Here is a 21068-nt window from a genome sequence, read left to right as displayed (position 1 = left end):
TATCCTGTGCAACCTTACCCCCTTATTCATAGAAAAGTTACAATACGTTTTAACTAATAAACTGTTTTGTCCCTCTCTGTCAAAGAACAAATTGTACTTTGTCAGAGAGGGACAAAACAGTTTATTAGTTAAAACGTTCTGTAACTTCTCTGAATAAGGGGGAAGTTTTAGTAATCTCTCAAAGTGGATCACAAAATAAAAAAAAACGTTCTGCCGGCGAGTGTGTTTGTGTTGTTTGTTTGAAAATAAATTAGAGGTTTTACAATAATTTAATCCTACAAAGACCATAGTCTTTGCACATTCATACAATAATGGACGGTGATTTATATGATGAGTTCGGTAACTACATTGGACCGGACTTGGAATCGGATTCCGAGGATGAGCAGAGTGTTTACGGCCAGGGTGACGCCAGAGATGATGAGGATGCGATGGATGAGGATGAGGACGCAGAGGCGGAGGCCGAGGCCGCGCCCATGTCCGTCGTGCTGCATGAAGACAAGAGGTAAGCTTAAAAGTCTTATCATTTACATGGTCATTTTTAGGCTAACCTCAAAATAATGTTAGATACTATTACAGGTTACTTCAGGACTGGATTAGCGTTTGTTATTGTAATTCAGTAATTTTAAAACATATAGATGCTCTGTTACTGTCAATTTTACCTTTAGATATGTTTTTCCAAAATATTAATATACAAACACAAAGCCAAACAACTACTATTGTAAAGCAATATCACAAAACCTTCTGTTTACAGATATTACCCGCAAGCGGTAGAAGTATATGGTCCGGACGTAGAGACAGTGGTACAAGAAGAAGACACACAGGCGCTGGACAAGCCGCTCATTGAACCGCTGAAACAAAAGAACTTCCAAGTTCAAGAGCAACAGCTACCGGAGACCACATATAACATGGAGTACCTGGCAGACATGCTGGATAACACCAACTTGATCAGAAATGTCACACTGATGGGGCATTTGCATAATGGTAATATTTTACAGTAAAATTTTGTTGTCAGCCCGCTGTAGTTCTAGCTACAATACTCTATCTATCCATCTATCTATCCTCTGCCCTGAACATATCTCTCTACCATGGAGTGCTACAACTATGTCCAGGGTCTTCATCCTCCAGCCATTACTAGTAACCTACTGGGATTTGAAAATATATTTATTTATTGAAACTAAAATTGCACAACATTACAGTTAATACTAATACCTAACTAATGTGTTATACATTTAACCTTCAATCTTATATATGTATAAGTACTAAATTATTTTTCCATACTGACTGGGTATAAGCTAGGTCAATGCAGGTAAAACACAAAGCAGATAAAAGGGCATATTGATGTGTTATTAGTTTATAGTTAGGAAAGGATTTTGAGAGATTGAATTTAAGATATTGAATCTTAAATTCAATCTCTCAAAATCCTTTCCTTTAATACTTACTAATGTCTCACCAATATAAATATAGGCAATGCCATATAATAACCTCTCAATATATTCCAGGTAAAACCTCCTTCGTAGACTGCCTCATGCGTCAGACACACCCGAGCACCATCAACAACGACACCACCATCCCGATGCGCTACACCGACACACTGTTTGTGGAGCAGGAGCGCGGGGTGTCCATCAAGTCTATGCCTGTCACGCTACTGCTGAAGGACATCAAGGGAAAGTCCCACTTGCTGAATATCATGGACACTCCAGGGCATGTGAACTTTAGTGATGAAGTCACCGCTGCTTTGAGGATCTCTGATGGTATGATTTGTTTTTTACTACTTTATTTTTTAGTCTGCTATATTATGCTACTTCTATTAGAATAAAGCTTCTTTCTAAATTATATTCAATGATTGGACCAGTGTTCTGTATGAAAACTGATATGATGACATAAATGCAAGCACATATTTTCTTTGAAATTCCAACATGACACTCCTGGCCCCACCAAGAAGCTTTTCTCTTCTTAAACCATTTTTCTCTTCTTAAACAATTCAAACTTTTCCATAAACCACTAACCCCTCCTTCCCCCAACAGGCGCAGTCCTCTTCGTGGACGCAGCAGAGGGCATCATGTTAAACACGGAGCGCCTACTCCGACACGCCGTCCAGGAGCGGGTCCCGATCACGATCTGCATCAACAAGATCGACCGACTCATGCTGGAGCTGAAGTTGCCCCCCGCAGACGCGTATTATAAGTTGAGGCATATCATAGACGAGCTGAACTCGCTGTCGGCCACGCACCAGCCGCAGGATAACCCGGAGGAGCCGGCTACGGTGTTCTCGCCGTTGTTGGGTAAGTTTCTACTGTATGGTTAATAATGATAGATTTTATATAATTTATAGTAGTTTGTAAAAATTTACGTTCATCAGAAAATTTTATATTTTTACGATGAATAAAAAAAATTTATTTTGAGTTTATCTAGACTACCTATCGCCATCACCGAACCCTGTTTCTCTTTTGGACTCTTACTTAGGTATTAACAATTTAGCCAATCACATTTAACTCGCATGTTATATTTAAGTTCCACTTAACTTGACGTTAGTTCTGAAACTGACACGATACTATGCCCGAAAAATATCATCCTCACATCGTTCTAAAACCACCAATTCTTCCACAGGCAACGTGGCCTTCGCGTCATCTCTCTACGACGTGTGTTTCACTGTCGAGTCATTCGCGGCGATGTACGCGGCGGCGCACGAGGGCTCGGGTCTGCGCGGCGTGGACATGGCGCAGTGGCTGTGGGGGGACGTGTACTTCAACGCTAAAACTAGACGGTAAGGAGACGGGAAGATGACGTCACGCTAGCGTCAAGACCAGAACGTGAATATCAAATAAGCGATTTCAATAAGCGCTGCGTGACGGCGACGCGACGCCAGCGTGCCGCCAAGTTTGATTACATAGAATTCCCATACGTAACGGTTTACAGTGCATCGCACGCGGCGTTTTACGTTGCGTCAGTGGCGACATCTTTGTTTAGTAATATCAATAGCTTGTACAAAATCACAATCCACCGATAATGCAATCAAAAGTTGTCCGGAAGAATCTCCCTTCTGGCAGTAAGTCCGTCTACGTATGCCTCTACTGGTGGAGTCGTTGGCGGCGATGTACGCGGCGGCGCACGAGGGCACGGGTCTGCGCGGCGTGGACATGGCGCAGTGGCTGTGGGGGGACGTGTACTTCAACGCTAAGACCAGACGGTGATGATAAATATAATGCTATTTGATGTATAGGTTATTAAAGCGGCGCGTTGTGACAGCGATGGGGCGGTGACGCCTGGTTTGTTTACATGGAGTCCCATACGTAACGGTACACAGCGCATCGTGCGTGGCGTGTTACGTTGCGTCAGTGCGGTGTCAGCGAAAGCTTGGCTCGAGCCGAGACCATCTACTTCAACGTCAAGACCATGTTAAATTAGCGAATTCCTGTTCGACGTATTTTACATTTCCGTGTTGATGGTCCAAAATAGGTTGTACGCAAGGGTCTTGTGTATTTTACCTACTTGTGTCGATAAAATTTCAACAGTTCTCGACCGATCAAAGGGGGCATTAGACGTATAATTTACATTTCCTTTTGATGACACAATATGGCGTTTGGTTGTAATTAAATTAATTTGTATTGATTCTCAGGTTCACCAAAAAACAACCGCATGCGTCCGCGCAGAGGAGCTTCGTGGAGTTTATACTGGAGCCGCTGTACAAGATCTTTGCTCAGGTTTGTTATTTATTAAATATATTTATATATTTTCGTCACAATAAGCATCAATTTTAACTGGCGTCACATGTCGTTATGAATCAACTTAGGGTGGGTTGCACCATTTAACTTTAAGTATTACAGACGTCAAATCTCTTGAAGATTGATCTGTCTCGCCTAGAGATTTGACGTTTGTAATAGTTAAAGTTAAATGGTGCAACCCACCCTTAATCTGCCGTGTTAATTCCTATTTTTTATTCTTTACGACAACTTGCAATCTCTTTTTTGTGTTTATACATAAACCTCACCTTCTATCATCATCATCAGCCAATAACCATTCACTGCTGGACATAGGCCTTACCTATCATACCTTCTATGGATCTGTACATTTATTTTATCTATACAGTAATTAATAATATTAATATTAATAATAATAATAGATAAAACTGTACTGTATAGATAATATTATACATAATATTCCCCGCAGGTGGTGGGCGACGTGGACGGCTCCCTGCCCCAGGTGCTGGAGGAGCTCGGCATCAAGCTCACGAAGCAGGAGGCGCGGCTCAACATCCGCCCGCTGCTCAGGCTCGTCTGCAGCCGCTTCTTCGGGGACTTCTGGTGAGTTAGTTCAAATTGAGCGGTTTCAACTTGTGTGTTTATGTGAAAACGTAAAAAAAACCATTGTGTTTATGCTAAAACATAAAAAAAACCACTTAAAAATTAGGTGCATGCCTATTTTCCAAAATTTAGAATACTTATAAAACTACAATCAACCTTATATCCGGTTGTCTGTTAGAGAATGCTATATTTTTATTTGTAAGTTATGTTTTTTGTAATTTTTGTTCTTGGTACAAATGAAGTATATTGCATTGTATCAACCTACGCAGCATGGCATTATATCTGCGTAGATAAACATAACAACAATACAACAACATACAGTGAGGTCATAACATTATTTGCTTCATATTAGTTAACTGCAGATGTTCCCTACTGCCTTCAGTTTCACTTATAATGTATTTTATGTTACTTGGCACAGAGTTTGAGCAGTCTTGGAGGTCTTTTTATTTAAATTAATTTAAAAACTAAGTTATGAAATAAAACATAATGACAAACGAAATACTTACAAGCAAAAATGATTGATTTCGTAATTAATCCATTTATTTTGGCTATAGTTTATTTGTTTAATTAAATAGTATTTTGATTAAGAAGACAGATAAGAATGAATACAGTATACAAATCTAAACTTTGTGTATCCTATAACAACCATTAATATCTCATCCCTTCCACAGCGGTTTCGTAGAGCTAGTAGTGCGCAACATCCCGTCCCCGCTCGAGGCGGCTCCCGGCAAGGTGGCTCACTGCTACCGCGGCACGGAGGGGCCGCTAGTGGACGACATGTCCTCCTGCGACCAGGCGGGCCGGCTGGTCGCGCACACCACCAAGATGTATCCCACTGACGACTGCACGTTCTTTTTGGTTAGTAACCTACTTCCTCGGTTTTGTAGAGCTAACCTAACCGGTATTTCCCTAACCGTAAAGAGCCTTAAAAGCCATACATCTCAACCCTGCATTCCCTAAAGCTTGGAGAGCCGAGCGTAGCGAGGCAAACCTAACCTTACCGGCATTTCCGAAACCCTAAAGAGCTGAGCGAAACGAGGACATATAAACCAACCTCGCATTCCCTAAACACTTGAGAGCCGTGCGAAGCGAGGCAATACAAACCTAACTGGCATTTCCTAAACCGTAAAGAGCCGAGCGAAGCGAGGCCATACATCTCAACCCAGCTTTCCCTAAAGCCTAACCTTATCGGCATTTGTAAACCCTGAAGAGCCGAGCGAAGCGAGGTCATTCACACCGAACCCGTATTTCCTAAAACCTAGAGTGGCGAGCGAAGCGAGGCCATACATCTCACTCCTGCATACAATAAAGCTTAGAGAGCCGAGCGAAGCGAGGCAATATAAAAATAACTGGCACTTTCCAAATTACAAAGAGACAAGCAAAGCGAGGCCATACAAACTTCTTAAAATACATGTCAACTACTGTCTCTCTTTGCTCATCTATTTACATTTTAAGAAATGTGTTCGCAGGATTGAGATGTATAGCATTTCTTTTCTTGGCTCTTTACGGTTTAAGAAATGCCGTTTATTTAATGCGGCTCGGCTTTCTATAGGGCTACTGGTTTATTTGACACTTATGTAAATAAACATACATATAAACAAAACACCCTCTTTCCCAGGTGCTAGCTCGCGTGATGTCGGGCACGCTGTACGCGGGGCAGCCGGTGCGCGTGCTGGGGGAGAACTACAGCGCGCAGGACGAGGAGGACTCGCGCGTCATGAGCGTGGGCCGCCTGTGGGTCAACGAGGCAAGGTATAAGGTATGTCGACTGTCACACACAATGTATGTCGGGCACCTTATACGCGGGGCAGCCGGTGCGCGTGCTGGGGGAGAACTACAGCGCGCAGGACGAGGAGGACTCGCGCGTCATGAGCGTGGGCCGCCTGTGGGTCAACGAGGCAAGGTATAAGGTATGTCAACTGTCACACAGTGTATGTAGCTACAAGGGTTCTACCTTTTTTGGTCTATGATTTATTCGCCTAATCTCGAATTTTATAGTAACGAGGGACGGTATAAGGTATGTCGACTGTCACACAGTGTATGTAGGTACAAGATTGTGTCGGCGTGGGCCGCCTGTGGGTCAACGAGGCACGGTATAAGGTATATCGAGTAATAAGAGATAACTATCTATATACTATAACTAACCTGTAATCTGCCCTCAATTACCTTGCTTATGCCATTAACTATCTTGATATGTTGGTCCTTTCCTATTGTGTATTGAATAGTATTATTGTTGATGGAACTTTACCGCTATATACCTAACCATATCTATACAAAACGTCTACAAAAGTGCGGGTTAACTCACTCAAACCCGTTACTGTCAAACCACATATTCCTATTTCACTCTCTTATCCCCAGGTGGAACTAAACCGCGTGCCAGCTGGCTGCTGGTGCCTGGTCGAGGGCGTGGACCAGTCGGTCGTCAAGACGTGTACCCTCGTGGACGCGGCCGAGACGGAGACGCTGCACACATTCCGTCCGCTGAGGTTCAACACGCAAGCTGTTGTGAAGATAGCGGTGGAGCCGGTCAACCCGTCCGAGCTGCCGAAGATGCTGGAGGGGTTGAGGAAGGTAAACTAAATAGACTGTTATATTTAGGAATGTAGAAAGAGGAATGGCATGGGCTGTGTCAAACAACAAATAAAATCAGATTACTTAGGTCCCTGAAGCGCGTTTGGGGCTTGAGCGTAATGAGGAAGTAGTAACTAAATACACTCACGATCAATGACAAAGTTCCACCTGCCATTGACGTTCCGAAGGCGTGGACCAGTCGGTCGTCAAGACATGTACCCTGGTCGATGCGGCCGAGACGGAGACGCTGCACACATTCCGTCCGCTGAGGTTCAACACGCAAGCGGTGGTGAAGATAGCGGTGGAGCCGGTCAACCCGTCCGAGTTGCCGAAGATGCTGGAGGGGCTGAGGAAGGTAAATAGCCTGTTATATTTTAATTTGGTAGCTGTTGCCCATTTACCCCTAATATTTGCCCATAGTAGCCGCCACTAAAGGCCATTTATTTATCCATAGTTAACTCAACCATTGGTAAAAACAAGAAAATAATAGTTAAAACCAACAGACCTCAGCAAATCGTCCATTCACTTATGAACGACTGATTAGATAGCGGCCAGAGCGCGTCAAAGCTCCAATAGATCATCGGCCAATAATGCATGAATTGCGACCAAGCGGCATAGCGCGCACCGCAATGACCTCGCTCTGTCTGAACGCATTTCTTACCTCCTTATACCAAACAGTGCCATCTATACAACTTTATGTCATGGTGAGTCATGGTTAGTGCAGCTGCGGCAGCGGTCCGAAGATAAATAATAAATAAATAAATATGTGGGGACATCTCACACACGGCCATCCGACCCCAAGCTAGGCAGAACCTGTGTTATGGGTATCGGACAGCTGATATATCTACACAAATACATAGATAGATACATACTAAATATAAATATCAACACCCAAGACCCGAGTACAAACATCTTTCTTTAAAGAATCCATTCCCCCCAGTAATATTGCTATCTCTCTCTCCCTAGGTGAACAAGTCCTACCCTCTCCTCTCGACCCGGGTCGAAGAGTCCGGCGAGCACGTGATCCTGGGCACGGGCGAGCTGTTCCTCGACTGCGTCATGCACGACCTGAGGAATATGTACTCCGAGATCGATATTAAAGGTAGGTAATGTCCACGTGAAAACTATTGTAAAAGCGGCTTGAAATTGGTAGAGTCTCCACTAACACTGAAGTCTTACGGCAAAAGCGGGAACTAAAATATAATAGGCTTAAGCGCAAAAAAATGGGGCATGCTGCATTGCGTCTATTATTAGACTTCAGGGGGGGTGCTTAAGGAAAGTACGCGTATAGAGCTACGATGAAAGCAATATGGTATGAGTCTGTTTGCTATTTAGATTCTCTTTTTTCTGGCATAGCTCATATATTTAGTTATATTAAAGGAAATACCCTCCCTGGTATATAAAAGTAATACCCAATATGCAAAAAAACTGGGTGAAAACATTCCTCTTGGTAGTCACATCTCACGCTTCACCCTTACCAACTCTCCTAACCTCTCCCCCCCCAGTGGCCGACCCCGTAGTCTCCTTCTGCGAAACCGTCGTCGAAACCTCCTCGCTAAAATGCTTCGCCGAAACCCCGAACAAGCGCAACAAGCTGACGATGATCGCGGAGCCGCTGGAGCGCGGGCTGGCCGAGGACATCGAGGCGGGCGCCGTCTCCGCCGCCTGGGACCGCAAGCGACAGGGGGACTTCTTCCAGACCAAGTGAGGGTTACTTTAACACGTGTAGTGTTAAGATTACATTTAGCTAACTAGGAAGCTGACCAAAACGAGGCACTAAAATTCAGCAAAGGCTAGAGAGCGAAACACAGCAATGCAATTCAAATCCTGGCAAATAAACTACAATCTAGAAAAGGCAATAGGTAGAAGAAGTTTGGTAAAATTTCGGTTTAACTGTGTTACCATGCTTATGATCAGTAAAGCACTACTGGCTGCCGGTCGATCTGTCGGTCGAAAATCAGCGCATGATATGTTATGTTGGCTCGGAACCAAGCTGATGTTTATCAAAATTCTACTCCAGCTTCTTCTAACCGATTCAATATTCTCCCACAATATTTCACAATACGCCCTAACCCACACACATGTCAAGGATACCCTCGCAGCTTGTTCTAATTCTAAGGCCGGCTCCACACGTTGGTCCCAACGCTCGTGCCAACGTTGGACTGCAAATTGGGTGAGGCGTACATACGTTGGCTAACAAACTAGTTCTGTCCCGGCAGAGCCAACGTGAAGATGTCCGATACAGAAATCTTAACTGCTCTGAGGCGATAAATATGTGCTCATTAATGATTCCAGCTTTTTTTAAATCTTCAATTGAGAAGATCATGCCCATATTCTGTTGAATGCTGCGCCATGCATGCTAATACATTTAGATTTTTATGTTCCTTTCGAGTTGCGTCCTATATTATTGGATGTGCTTGTTGTTAAGTTCAATAAAATCTGTAACTATTTAATTTTTCCGTAAAGGTGATGATTTTGTGGATGAGAAATCCATTCTCGCTTGACGTCCGCACTCGTTGCGTGTTGCAACAGCACTGAGCAAAGCGCCAACGTGTGGGCGTGATCGCCAACGCCAGATTCCTTTAATAAAACCGACACGAGCCGGCCATCTACCAACGCTCGCCCCAACGTTGGGGCCAATGCAATTTGCTAGATCCATACGTTGGACGAGTAGCGTTGGGACCTGCGTTGGGGCCGGCGTAAAAAGTCCAATTCAAAGACTTCTTTACAATAGTTTAAACTTCAATATTCCACCACAACGCCTCAAACTCCCCGCTAACCCACAGATACGACTGGGATCTCCTGGCCGCGCGTTCCATCTGGGCGTTCGGGCCGGACGCGACGGGGCCCAACATCCTCGTGGACGACACGCTGCCGTCAGAGGTGGACAAGCATCTGCTGGCGTCGGTCAAGGATAGTATTGTGCAAGGTGAGTGGTAGTCATGTGATATGCAATGAATACTTGTGATATACTCATGTATTTCCTATTAATTAAAAAATGTATATAGTCAGTTACGCATTAATTGATGATTATTATACATACAATACCAGTAGTTACTTCTACATCTCAGCCTACCAGCAGTAACAATTTTAATTTCCATTAAAAAATATATTGTCAAGCAGATTTCAAGTATTTTTGTATGCCATTATGTGTATCGCGGCTGAACCGATTATGGTGCGGTTTTTAGTTTATAGAAAAAAAATATATAATGAGGTTTTAGTATACATAAACCGCCTCCAGAAAAGTTATCCTGTATTTTTCACGATTAGTTTTGTATGGTATACTTACTAAGAGTTTCTAAAAGGTTCTATCAAAAGTTAGTGTAATTACCAGTGTATCTTATATCTTGCTCGCAGGTTTCCAATGGGGCACGCGGGAGGGCCCTCTCTGTGAGGAGCCGATCAGGAACGTGAAGTTCAAGATCCTGGACGCCGTGATCGCGCCCGAGCCGCTGCACCGCGGCGGCGGGCAGATCATCCCTACTGCCAGACGAGTATGTGCTCATTCATTATATCACTATAGTAAATTCATGTATACTAATGTACGGTCAGCTGCATAACAAGCTATACACTTATGTACCTTGTCAAACTTCCTACATAACCAACTGTCAATGCTCGAATAGGCAGCAGTGAGTTCAGTACAGCTACTCATGCAACTGTACATAAATATCGCCATTGAGACTGAGATAACACTGCCGTAAAGTTGGCCGAGTAATATACCCCTGCCAACTCCGCATTGAAGCCGCTGTGCTGGAAGAGGAAATATGAGATAATCAGACATAGGTGATTATTGGCTGAAGATACAATACCTGTAGGTACCTAAATATGAATATATCACTTTCATCGCAAATAATTAATCCTAACTAATATTATAAATGCGAAAGTAACTGTGTCTGTCTGTCTGTCTGTCTGTCTGTCTGTTACTCTTTCACGCCAAAACTACTGAACGGATTTGAATGAAATTTGGTATGCATACGGTCTAGACCCTGGGAAAGAACATAGGCTACTTTTTATCCCGGAATTCCCACGGGCAAACTTTTTTAAGGCGAAGCGAAGCGCGCGGGAACAGCTAGTTATAGTATATTTTTTCTAACAAACGAGTGTTGCAATTGTTTTATTTCGTTGCTGTTCCACATAATTTATTACTGCGTTGCTATTCATAATTATATTTTTCCAGGTGGCGTACTCGGCGTTCCTGATGGCGACGCCGCGGCTGATGGAGCCGTACCTGTTCGTGGAGGTGCAGGCGCCCGCCGACTGCGTGTCCGCCGTCTACACCGTGCTCGCCAAGAGAAGAGGTTAGTCAACTAAATCATATGATTTTTGTATACTTAGTACAGTTACTACCCCCACTAGGCCAGCGTGGTGGACTAGGCCTAAAACCCTTACTTCATTAGAAGGAGACCCGTGCCCTAGCAGTGGGACCTCTTAAGCTGCGTACACACCGGCCCAACGAAGGCCAACGAACGGGTTTCGTTGGCCTTCGTTTCCGCAATCTGCCCTGTATTATGTATGATAAATATCCATCGTTTGGATAACCGTTGGCGTTCGTTGGGCGTTCGTTGGCCCGGTGTGTACGCAGCTTTAGAGGCTGGAAATTTAAAGAAAGAAAGAAAGAAAACGTTTATTCAGTGCACTGCACACACACATCAAATACAAACAGAAAAAAAAGTTAAAAGTACTTACACAAAAAATAAAAATAAAAACAAGGTAGGTACAGTACAAGGTCCTGAAAACGGAAGTGGATCCTAACTTTTAATTCAATTGCTACTGAGAGGGTGTCAATTTCAGGCATAAAGGTCTCGCACATTATAACAACTCACCGGCGACTCGACTCTATGCTAGACATTGATATTTAAGCCCTGTGTCATATCTTCAAGGTTTAATTTCAAAAAGCTGACCGTACACTACTTTATAATCATTTTTGATTCATGAACATATGACACAGGGCTTAAATATCAATGTCTAGCATAGAGTCGAGTCGCCGGTAAGTTGTTATAATGTGCGAAGATCTTAAGAGAGTGCGCTTGTAGTCTAGTACTAGACGAACATAAAATAAAATCACGGATGTAAAGTAAATAGTTCGCCATTCTTCGCTTTCGGTTAGAGCGCAGAATTTTACTGAAATAAAGATAAATGAAGCCCTTCACACTGCATCCTGGACGATCCAAATATTGGCTACATCGAACCACACGGCGCCACCCCATACGTAATTCAACTAATGTTTCCTTCCCCCCCCAGGTCACGTGACGCAAGACGCGCCGGTCCCCGGCTCCCCTCTCTACACGATCAAGGCGTTCGTCCCCGCCATAGACTCGTTCGGCTTCGAGACGGACCTGCGCACGCACACGCAGGGCCAGGCCTTCTGCCTGCAGGTGTTCCACCACTGGCAGATCGTGCCCGGCGACCCGCTGGATAAGACCATCACTATCAGGTTGGTTTGATGAACTGATTATTATGCAATAGATAGGGTCATAAACAAGAAGCGTTTTATGCCTGTCGGCAAGCACAGAGAAAATCGAACGTTGACCTTTGCATCTACAACCAATCATAATCTCTGCCGGCCATCAAGGTTACTGTGCGAGCGTGAGGGCACTATTACTATGCGCGTGCGACCGAGACAAATGTAAAAAGGGCAATGCCCGTTTTTCGCTATGCTTTAGCTGTGCTGGCTGGCTGGCTATGGGTTAGTGTCTATTTCGATCAGGGCCTAGATAGAGAAGCAGTAATGTTGCTATATAGACTCGTTCGGCTTCGAGACGGACCTGCGCACGCACACGCAGGGCCAGGCCTTCTGCCTGCAGGTGTTCCACCACTGGCGGATCGTGCCCGGCGACCCGCTCGACAAGACCATCAGTATCAGGTGGGTTTGGGCAGCTTATTAGTAGGTATCTGATAGGGTCTCGATACCTTAATGCAAGCCTAGCACGGAGCCCAAGATTCGAGTATGCGAAAAAGCGTTAAACGCCCGCCCCCTGCTAGCTATGTTGGTTAATGTGCTTTCATAATGATCATCCTTCCGATACCGTTTATGACATTATCTTTGGGATAGCGGACTCCTATTTTCACACTCTCTACGCCATCTCAAAACACGAGATATCTCTTTTACAATATTTTACAAACAATATTTCTTTTAGAATGCGAGATTCGTATCATGTACCTAAGCTAAAATCAAGTGCCAGATCCTAAATACTCAAAATCCATAATGTTCGAAAGTAGACCAAGATTTATTTCTCCCAGGACTAATTCATAACAATCCCGTCCGCAGGCCGCTGGAGCCGCAGCCGGCGACGCACCTGGCGCGCGAGTTCATGATCAAGACGCGGCGCCGCAAGGGGCTAAGTGAGGACGTCTCTATCAACAAGTTCTTCGACGACCCCATGTTGCTGGAGCTGGCGCGGCAGGACGTGCTGTTGAATTAGGATAGTTAATAATAAATATGTGGTTTAAGTGTATGTGAGTGTTTTATTTTGGTGAAAAGCCCTTAGGGCGCCTTCAAATTAGTCGCTAAGTGCGCTGCAGTCGCGCATCTTTTAAATTACAAAATTTATATGGATTTTGACAGCAGCGCGGCTGCAGCGCTGCAGCAGCGCTGCAGCCGCGCGACAATTAGCGACTAATTTGAAGGCGCCCTTAGATTTCGGATAGACATTATGGTGTATGGTGGTTTATAAAGAGGGACTGCGAGAGAGGAAGGCGAGACGCCGTTATTATTCTAAGCAAGAAAGTAAAAAAAGGTCGTTCACAAACCTCAGAATAAAGTGCTAGAATGGATATTGATGGCTACATGAACGCAGTAAACTCAACGTTTTTACAACAACTTGTGTCTTTATGAAAAAAAAACCTACTCAATTTCCAACGGTGAGTCAATGTTGGTAGCTTTGCATTTGATGTTCAAATGTCAAGTAGCTGTCATTGTCATGCTGCTTCGATTGTCAAAAAAGTTATACACCACGTTTGCGGCATTGTTTTGATGAAATAATAATAGAAAAGATCAGTTCAAAGAGCAATATTTTACATAAATAAATAGCTTTCTAGTAAAGGAACACGTTAAGTCCGAGAAAATGGCCCGTGGAAAGGACAAAAAGAAGTAAGTTTTGTTAAAAATAATTACACACTGTAACATAACCTTTTGTTTACATTCGAATAAATCATTTTTTTTCTTTAAAAGGCGTAAATTAGAGAAGAAACAGGAAGGTGATGATGTCCCGAAAAAGATTCCTCACACCTTGGAGTCCTTGCGAGAGAAAGACGAGACTATTGTTGCAAATGCGGAGGCTGAAGAACAAGAAGAGGTTAGTTTTTTACCTCCAACCAAAATCAACTCGTTAAAAAAGTTCCGAAATTAATAATTTTATTCTGATTGTGTTGGTAAACACAAGACAAGAGTTAAACTAGGGTTTAGGGTTGATTTCATTATTATGTACTTCATTTTGCAAAGTGTTTTTGGCAAAAACGACAAATTTACTCATTCACAGTGCAATGCATTATATTATTATGTATAACCATTATTACATGTATTATCAACATCTTTCAGGCACAAAAGGACCTCGAACTAGATGAATTATCATCATACTATCAGAACTCATATGAGCCGAAAGTGCTGATAACATACTCGGACAACCCTCACACTAAGACTAGGATATTTGGCAAAGAACTCGCTAGGTTAATCCCGAACTCTATTTCAAGATATAGACAGAGGTAAGAATAATACAGTTCTTTTAAATTATAGATTGTCATCTTATTTATAGTGGGTGTCCATGGAATGAAATCAACGAAAGTGATAGTGATTCTAATGTCGTTTCTGTTATATGATAGGTACATCACTCTATTTTGATCTATAGTTTAATTATAGTTTAAAATAACACCCCATATACATTCTTAATCACTATGTGACTCACCAATGAGGCATTGCTTTTGTGGTTCTTTGTTTTGTTCAATGAATAACAGCAGGTAAATGATTTGCATATTATATTATTACTTACAGATTATATTAGCCACAAATTACCCATTACATATTCATTACATTAAATACCACATCAATAAGTTTGCTACTTTGTATTAGCGTAAATATTATTAAGTTATTTCTATCAGTGGAAACTTGTAAAAGGCCTTTTACTGCTCATTCTATTGTTATACCTTCAAATTGTGCTGTAAGTTTTCCTAAAATAAAATAAATAAATTACAAACAAACTAACACTGAGTTACATGAAGGAACTTTAAGCCAATGTTTGCATTAAATCTGTTGCTGCCTTGCTTTGACAGTATACAGACAGAAAGAGACATACATAGATTTAATGCCGACATTAGCTTATTGCTCCTTTCTGCAACTTGGCATATAACAACCAAATCTTAATTGTAACATTTCTTACAGGTCATCAGTAAAAAAAATAGTCACCTCAGCAAAGAGAGAAGACGTGACAGATGTGATCATCATCAACGAGAACCAGAAGAACCCAAATGGCTTCCTCCTGATCCACTTGCCTGATGGACCGACGGCACACTTCCGACTGTCCAGCTGCAAGATCACACCCGAGCTGCGAAAGGACTATAAGGATATCACTATACACAGACCTGAGGTAAAAATGGCATAAAGACTTTATGTGAATGCTGATTCACAATTTTTTTTGTAAGCGATGAATATTGCTAGCTGTGTATTTCAAACATTGTTTATCCTGTTATATATAGTCACACATACACTAAGTAGTTTGCAACTGTTTTTTGTGTTTAACAAATAATATCAATAATAATAATAATAATAAATAAATAATAAATATGTGGGGACATTTCACACACGGCCATCCGACCCCAAGCTAGGCAGAACCTGTGTTATGGGTGTCGGACAGCTGATATATCTACACAAATACATAGATAGATAGATACTAAATATAAATATCAACACCCAAGACCCGAGAACAAATATCTGTGTTTAAACAAATATCTGCCCCAGCCGGGAATCGAACCCGGGACCTTCGGCTCAGTAGTCAGGGTCACTAACCACTACGCCATTCGGTCGTTTACTAAATTAATAATTATCAATAAATTAAAGTCTTCTACGGGGAATCCTTTTAAGTCAAAGCAAAGCCTTTGGGCTACAGCTAGTTTATGATATAACTTTATGGTATAACAGCAGTAGTAGACTGGCCACAAAAGTTACCTCACTTGGTTCATTCATGTTTTGCATTTCCTCATCAACTGCAAACTGTTACGGAAAGAATACTGGATACCTATAACCCAGCATCCACCCGCAGGTGATCCTCAACAACTTCAGCACGCGCCTCGGGCTGACGGTGGGCCGCATGCTCGGCGCGCTGTTCCACTACGAGCCCGAGTTCCGCGGCCGCCGCGCCGTCACCTTCCACAACCAGCGGGACTATATCTTCTTCAGGCATCATCGGTGAGTGGGGTACTTGAGAGATATGGATAGTAGGAAATCCATATTTTTTATTTGTAAAAGGGTTTTAAAGTGGATTCAAAATATTGTATTATGTACCAGTGAATAGGTTTTCCGAGGAATTGCTGGAATCAAATGAGTATTTTAATTAAAAAAACTGTCGTTTTTATTGTAACAATGCCAACATAATATATTGCATATATTCTGACCAAAACCGTGCGTATTTTATACGTTAAAACTCTTAAAACCACAGAATGACTTAAAATAATTTGCGTCACTGGCCAGTTAAATGTGCCTACATACTTATACTGAAAAATCATACCTACCAAAGGTGACCAAAAGAGTTGGAAAATACAGCACGTATGTATTATTATTTATAAGTACCTACTACTCACAAATTTGTCAATGCAACTAACCACCACCACCCCCAACAGATACGAGTTCACAAAGGACGGTCGGCGCGCCAAGCTCGCCGAGCTCGGGCCGCGGTTCACCCTGCGGCTGGTGTCGCTGCAGCAGGGCACCTTCGACTCCAAGACCGGCGACTACGAGTGGATCATCGCGGGCCGCCGGCACCAGCTCGAGACTTCTAGAAGACGGTTCTTCCTGTAATATCTTGGACTTCTTAAACTCAAGTTTCGCAGATTTTGTTGTGTAAGACGTTGTAGGAGTTAAGTTAAGACGTGTTATGTTGAAAGTGGAGTAAAAGTTTGTACGTAATCAGAGTTGCCATGTTTTATTATTATTCTTATTATTGTTTTTAAAACACTTTATTGCATACAAATAAAAACAGTATTTTACAAATTATAGGTAGGTACAGATCATTAGAGTTAACTTAACAGCCTATGTTACGAATGCGGACTTGCCTATCACCTTATTTACCAGCATCGCTTGGTTTCCTTCTCAGTTGGTAGTTTAGTATTTTCAAATTTATTATTTATATCGTTCAATCAATCTCCTGCTAAATTATTATGTAAAAAGTGGTGTAGCATAGGACCCCTTGATCAATAGTGTCCTATTTCACTAACCGACGTTATTTGGTCGGAAGTCTTAAATAACACAGGGACCAAACCGGTTTAATTCAAAGTAGGGCAAAACCTTGGATCGTAATAAAATTGAATGAATTAATTGATAAGACAAGCTGCTGCTTGTGATTGTTGTACTACTGACTACTACAATGTCATACATTTTTACTGAGAGATATACCTACTTACTAAATTGATACTTAATGATGATTAAAATGAGTTTGTTATGATAATCAATGAATAACGGCATGCGGGTATTATTACTGCCATATAGTTACATAAATATACAATGTAAAAATGTATAAGCAAATACAATGTATATTCCTAATTATATAGTATTTAAATAGGACATTGCATATTATGATGTTATGTCTAACAGAAAATCTTAAGATCATACTTAAACATTCTTTATTCTTTTGTCTCACTTAACTAACATTGACTGGCCGCGTAGATGTGTAATCGACAATTGTAAACAACCTCCACTCATTTGTTTCCATGGAAACGAATCCTACAGCTGAGTTTCCTCATATTAACTGCCCTGAGATGTCATCATCGCATCACCGCGTGCCGTTCGTTGATGACGTCACGAGCAGTAACTCTGTCAGGTAGATAGTTGAAATGAAATAATGGGGTCAGTATTGTTGTTCACGTGTCGAATGCCTCGTCGCGTCGCTCTTTGTCGCGAACAACAGAGGAGGGGGAGGGGAGGGGTCCGCGAACCAACATGGCCGACAGCGTGCAGTTACAGTGTTGCCAGACTAGACTAAAAAATATACCATTACGGTTTAAAAATATTTTTGGTAGATTTTTTAATAATTTGGAATTTCCTTCCTAAATTTATGTGCACCTTGCCAGACCAACAACATTAATTGTAACTTTTCTAAAATTGTAAAAAAAAGACTTAAAGGGTCTGATGCTGAAATAATGAAGTTTTAACCCAATAAAACCATGTAACGCTAGAAACGTTTGTAGTTGAGCTCTTGTGGCAAATTTATCTAATCTACACTTCTAATTCTTAGACCACGGCTCCTTCACTTAAAAACTAAAATGAACAAGAAATCATTTCATTATTTTGATACAGTTACTTTGTCAGGTAATTAAAGGCCTCATTTAATGGTAAAGGATATTTCGATGTGTGTTGTATCAGAAACAGACGCAGGCAGCAGACATTCTGCGATCCTACCACAACAGTAGTTTTACCGTACTGTGGCCACATTGAATGTTTGTCTGGTGCAATGAAGCAGCCCCCCGGCAGCTGGTCCCCCTCGCCGCGCCATTCTGCTAGTGACGCGCGGGCGAAGCGCACGCCCCTCGACTCGCGACCCACGCCGCGCCGCCGCGGCCTCTCTCCGCCATGTTTGACGTCTTCGGCTCCGTCAAGGGGCTCCTCAAGCTCGACTCCGTCTGCATCGACAACAATGTCTTCCGACTGCACTACAAGGCCACCGTGATCGTGCTGATCGCGTTCTCCCTGCTGGTCACCTCGCGCCAGTACATCGGCGACCCCATCGACTGCATCGTGGACGAGATCCCGCTCGCCGTCATGGACACGTACTGCTGGATCTACTCCACCTTCACCATCCCCAACCGGCTGGTGGGCAAGGTCGGCAAGGACATGGTCTCCGCGGGCGTCGTGCCGCACGTCGAGGGCCAGGACGAGGTCAAGTACCACAAGTACTACCAGTGGGTGTGTTTCGTGTTGTTTTTCCAAGCGATCCTCTTCTATGTGCCGCGATACCTGTGGAAGACGTGGGAAGGAGGACGCATCAAGATGCTGGTTCTGGACCTCAACTGCCCCGTAGTGGGCGAGGGCTGCAAGTCGGACCGCAAGAAGCTGCTCGTCGACTACTTCCACTCCAACCTACACACCCAAAACTTCTACGCGTTCCGCTTCTTCATCTGTGAAGTGCTCAACTTCATCAACGTCGTCGGACAAATCTACTTCATGGACTTCTTCCTGGACGGCGAGTTCTCAACGTACGGCAGCGACGTGGTGCGCTTCACCGAGATGGAGCCGGAGGAGCGCGAGGACCCGATGTCGCGGGTGTTCCCCAAGGTGACCAAGTGCACCTTCCACAAGTACGGTCCCTCCGGAACGGTGCAGAAGTTCGACGGCCTGTGCGTGCTGCCGCTCAACATCGTGAACGAGAAGATCTACGTGTTCCTGTGGTTCTGGTTCATCATCCTGTCGATCCTGAGCGGCATCTCGCTGCTGTACCGCGTGGCGGTGGTGGCGGGCCCGCGCGTGCGCCTGTACCTGCTGCGTGCGCGCTCGCGCCTGGCGCCGCAGGACCAGGTGGAGGCCGTCGCCCGCAAGCTGCAGATCGGGGACTGGTTCGTGCTGTACCAGCTCGGCAAGAACATCGACCCTCTCATCTACAAGGAGCTCATGGGAGAACTGGCGGAGAAGTTCGAAGGGAAGGATACTGTTTAGTTTGCCAAGTGAACTCTGAGCCGTGCAAGGAGGTGTATTTATTATCTCGGGACCGGTCCGGGCCGGCGCGACGTTGCCGGCTCGCGCTACCTGCCGCAGCGGCTCGCACAAAGAGCGCGAGCGCTGGGAGCGGCTGCACGCCGACATTCCATTTATTTAGTTCTTCGTCGCGGGGAACGACCTCGCCCGATACACACATACATATTCCAGAACCGCTTTAATACTTTTAACGCTCATATTATGTAGTCTCAAAACCTCTTCCAAGCGCAACTTTTGACTGAGACGTGCCACTTTGGGCGCGTCGGCATTTAGCCGTCTTCGGGACAAGTTTACACATAGTCGTAGATGTAGGGGATCCTTGTGCCTTCGTTGTATTTTATATATTGGTGTGTGAGTTATGCTGGATTTAAGAAGGGACGTCTCAATGTGATATATAATTATTGTAATCTAAATTTTAGTGTTTAGCGTGTACGAATGATCGGATGGACGGCTGGATTAATTGCTAAGTTTTAGTTAGTTTTTATGATGTATTTTAACGTCTTTGTTATCGAATTTACTCGATACGATATTGTATAAAGCAATAATGAACTATTGATTAGAGAGAACATTTTTTACGACAAAACTAACGACTCGATTACGACAATGACAATATTGTAATTTTTACTGTATCAAGTCTGCGGCCACTTTTATTCTGACTTGCGTCAGTCATGGTTAATATTTTCTGAATATATTTACTACCAAGAAGATTAATTTTTGTTTCATTTTCTACTTCCAATTTCTTTAACTGGTCACACTGTAGTGATTGGGTTTGTCGGTTTAGGTTGAATATTTCATGTTTTTATAGCACCTTCATCATCTTTATTTTTTTTATGCATAAAAATTGGTGGGTAGGACTGAGACAAGAGCAAATAAATTTACACCAGTCGAGTTCGATTCGTGTAATGTGCTAACTTGATCAGGCGCGGATCCACCCATATGGGCAAGGTGGGCATGCCCATCACCTAAATGACTTGCCCCATATGAAACTATGGGAATTTAATATTTATAATTTTGTTATTTATCACCTTAGAGGTGTCATTGTTTTTTAATATGTTCGTGGTGATGATTTCGGGTTATGCTAAATCAAATTTTACCACCCCGAAAGCCCTCCGGATAGTTGTTGAAGAATTCAAAAACCATTAAAATTTCAGTCATGCCAAGAGTCTGTATTACGGTTACAGCTTACAGCCAAAGCCACTATTTACGTATACATATACAACGAGACTAGTTTTATCTCGATAAGCCGAATAAGTAGTTTTTATGATAACGTTTTTTAAAATAAAGAAAACGTTATTACCTACCTA

General features: G+C 43.1%; 3 protein-coding genes across 3 annotated transcripts; all 3 read left to right on the top strand.

The window, feature by feature from the left end:
- Window positions 1-179: 179 nt before the first annotated feature.
- Window positions 180-13327, top strand: LOC105391865 (116 kDa U5 small nuclear ribonucleoprotein component). The gene is made up of 17 exons (XM_048625966.1): window positions 180-502; window positions 752-981; window positions 1500-1751; window positions 2025-2282; window positions 2608-2764; window positions 3617-3701; window positions 4168-4301; window positions 4973-5159; window positions 5920-6060; window positions 6660-6872; window positions 7839-7974; window positions 8378-8576; window positions 9659-9801; window positions 10230-10366; window positions 11050-11170; window positions 12114-12306; window positions 13141-13327. Exons 1-17 carry the CDS (start codon window positions 312-314, stop codon window positions 13292-13294), a joined length of 2931 nt encoding a protein of 976 aa, XP_048481923.1. The 5' UTR covers window positions 180-311; the 3' UTR covers window positions 13295-13327.
- A 476-nt stretch (window positions 13328-13803) lies between these two features.
- On the top strand, window positions 13804-16991 carry LOC105391853 (probable ribosome production factor 1). The gene is made up of 6 exons (XM_011563412.3): window positions 13804-13962; window positions 14044-14167; window positions 14410-14573; window positions 15247-15451; window positions 16124-16269; window positions 16701-16991. Exons 1-6 carry the CDS (start codon window positions 13937-13939, stop codon window positions 16876-16878), a joined length of 843 nt encoding a protein of 280 aa, XP_011561714.1. The 5' UTR covers window positions 13804-13936; the 3' UTR covers window positions 16879-16991.
- A 1563-nt stretch (window positions 16992-18554) lies between these two features.
- LOC105391854 (innexin inx2) lies at window positions 18555-20475 on the top strand. The gene has a single exon (XM_011563413.3). It carries the CDS (start codon window positions 18646-18648, stop codon window positions 19723-19725), a length of 1080 nt encoding a protein of 359 aa, XP_011561715.1. The 5' UTR covers window positions 18555-18645; the 3' UTR covers window positions 19726-20475.
- Window positions 20476-21068: the final 593 nt, after the last annotated feature.

This window comes from Plutella xylostella, chromosome 15, assembly GCF_932276165.1.
Source record: "Plutella xylostella chromosome 15, ilPluXylo3.1, whole genome shotgun sequence".
Taxonomy (NCBI): Eukaryota; Metazoa; Arthropoda; class Insecta; order Lepidoptera; family Plutellidae; genus Plutella; species Plutella xylostella.
Note: the sequence above shows the minus strand (reverse complement) of the source record. Positions and strands in the feature narration are given on the sequence as shown.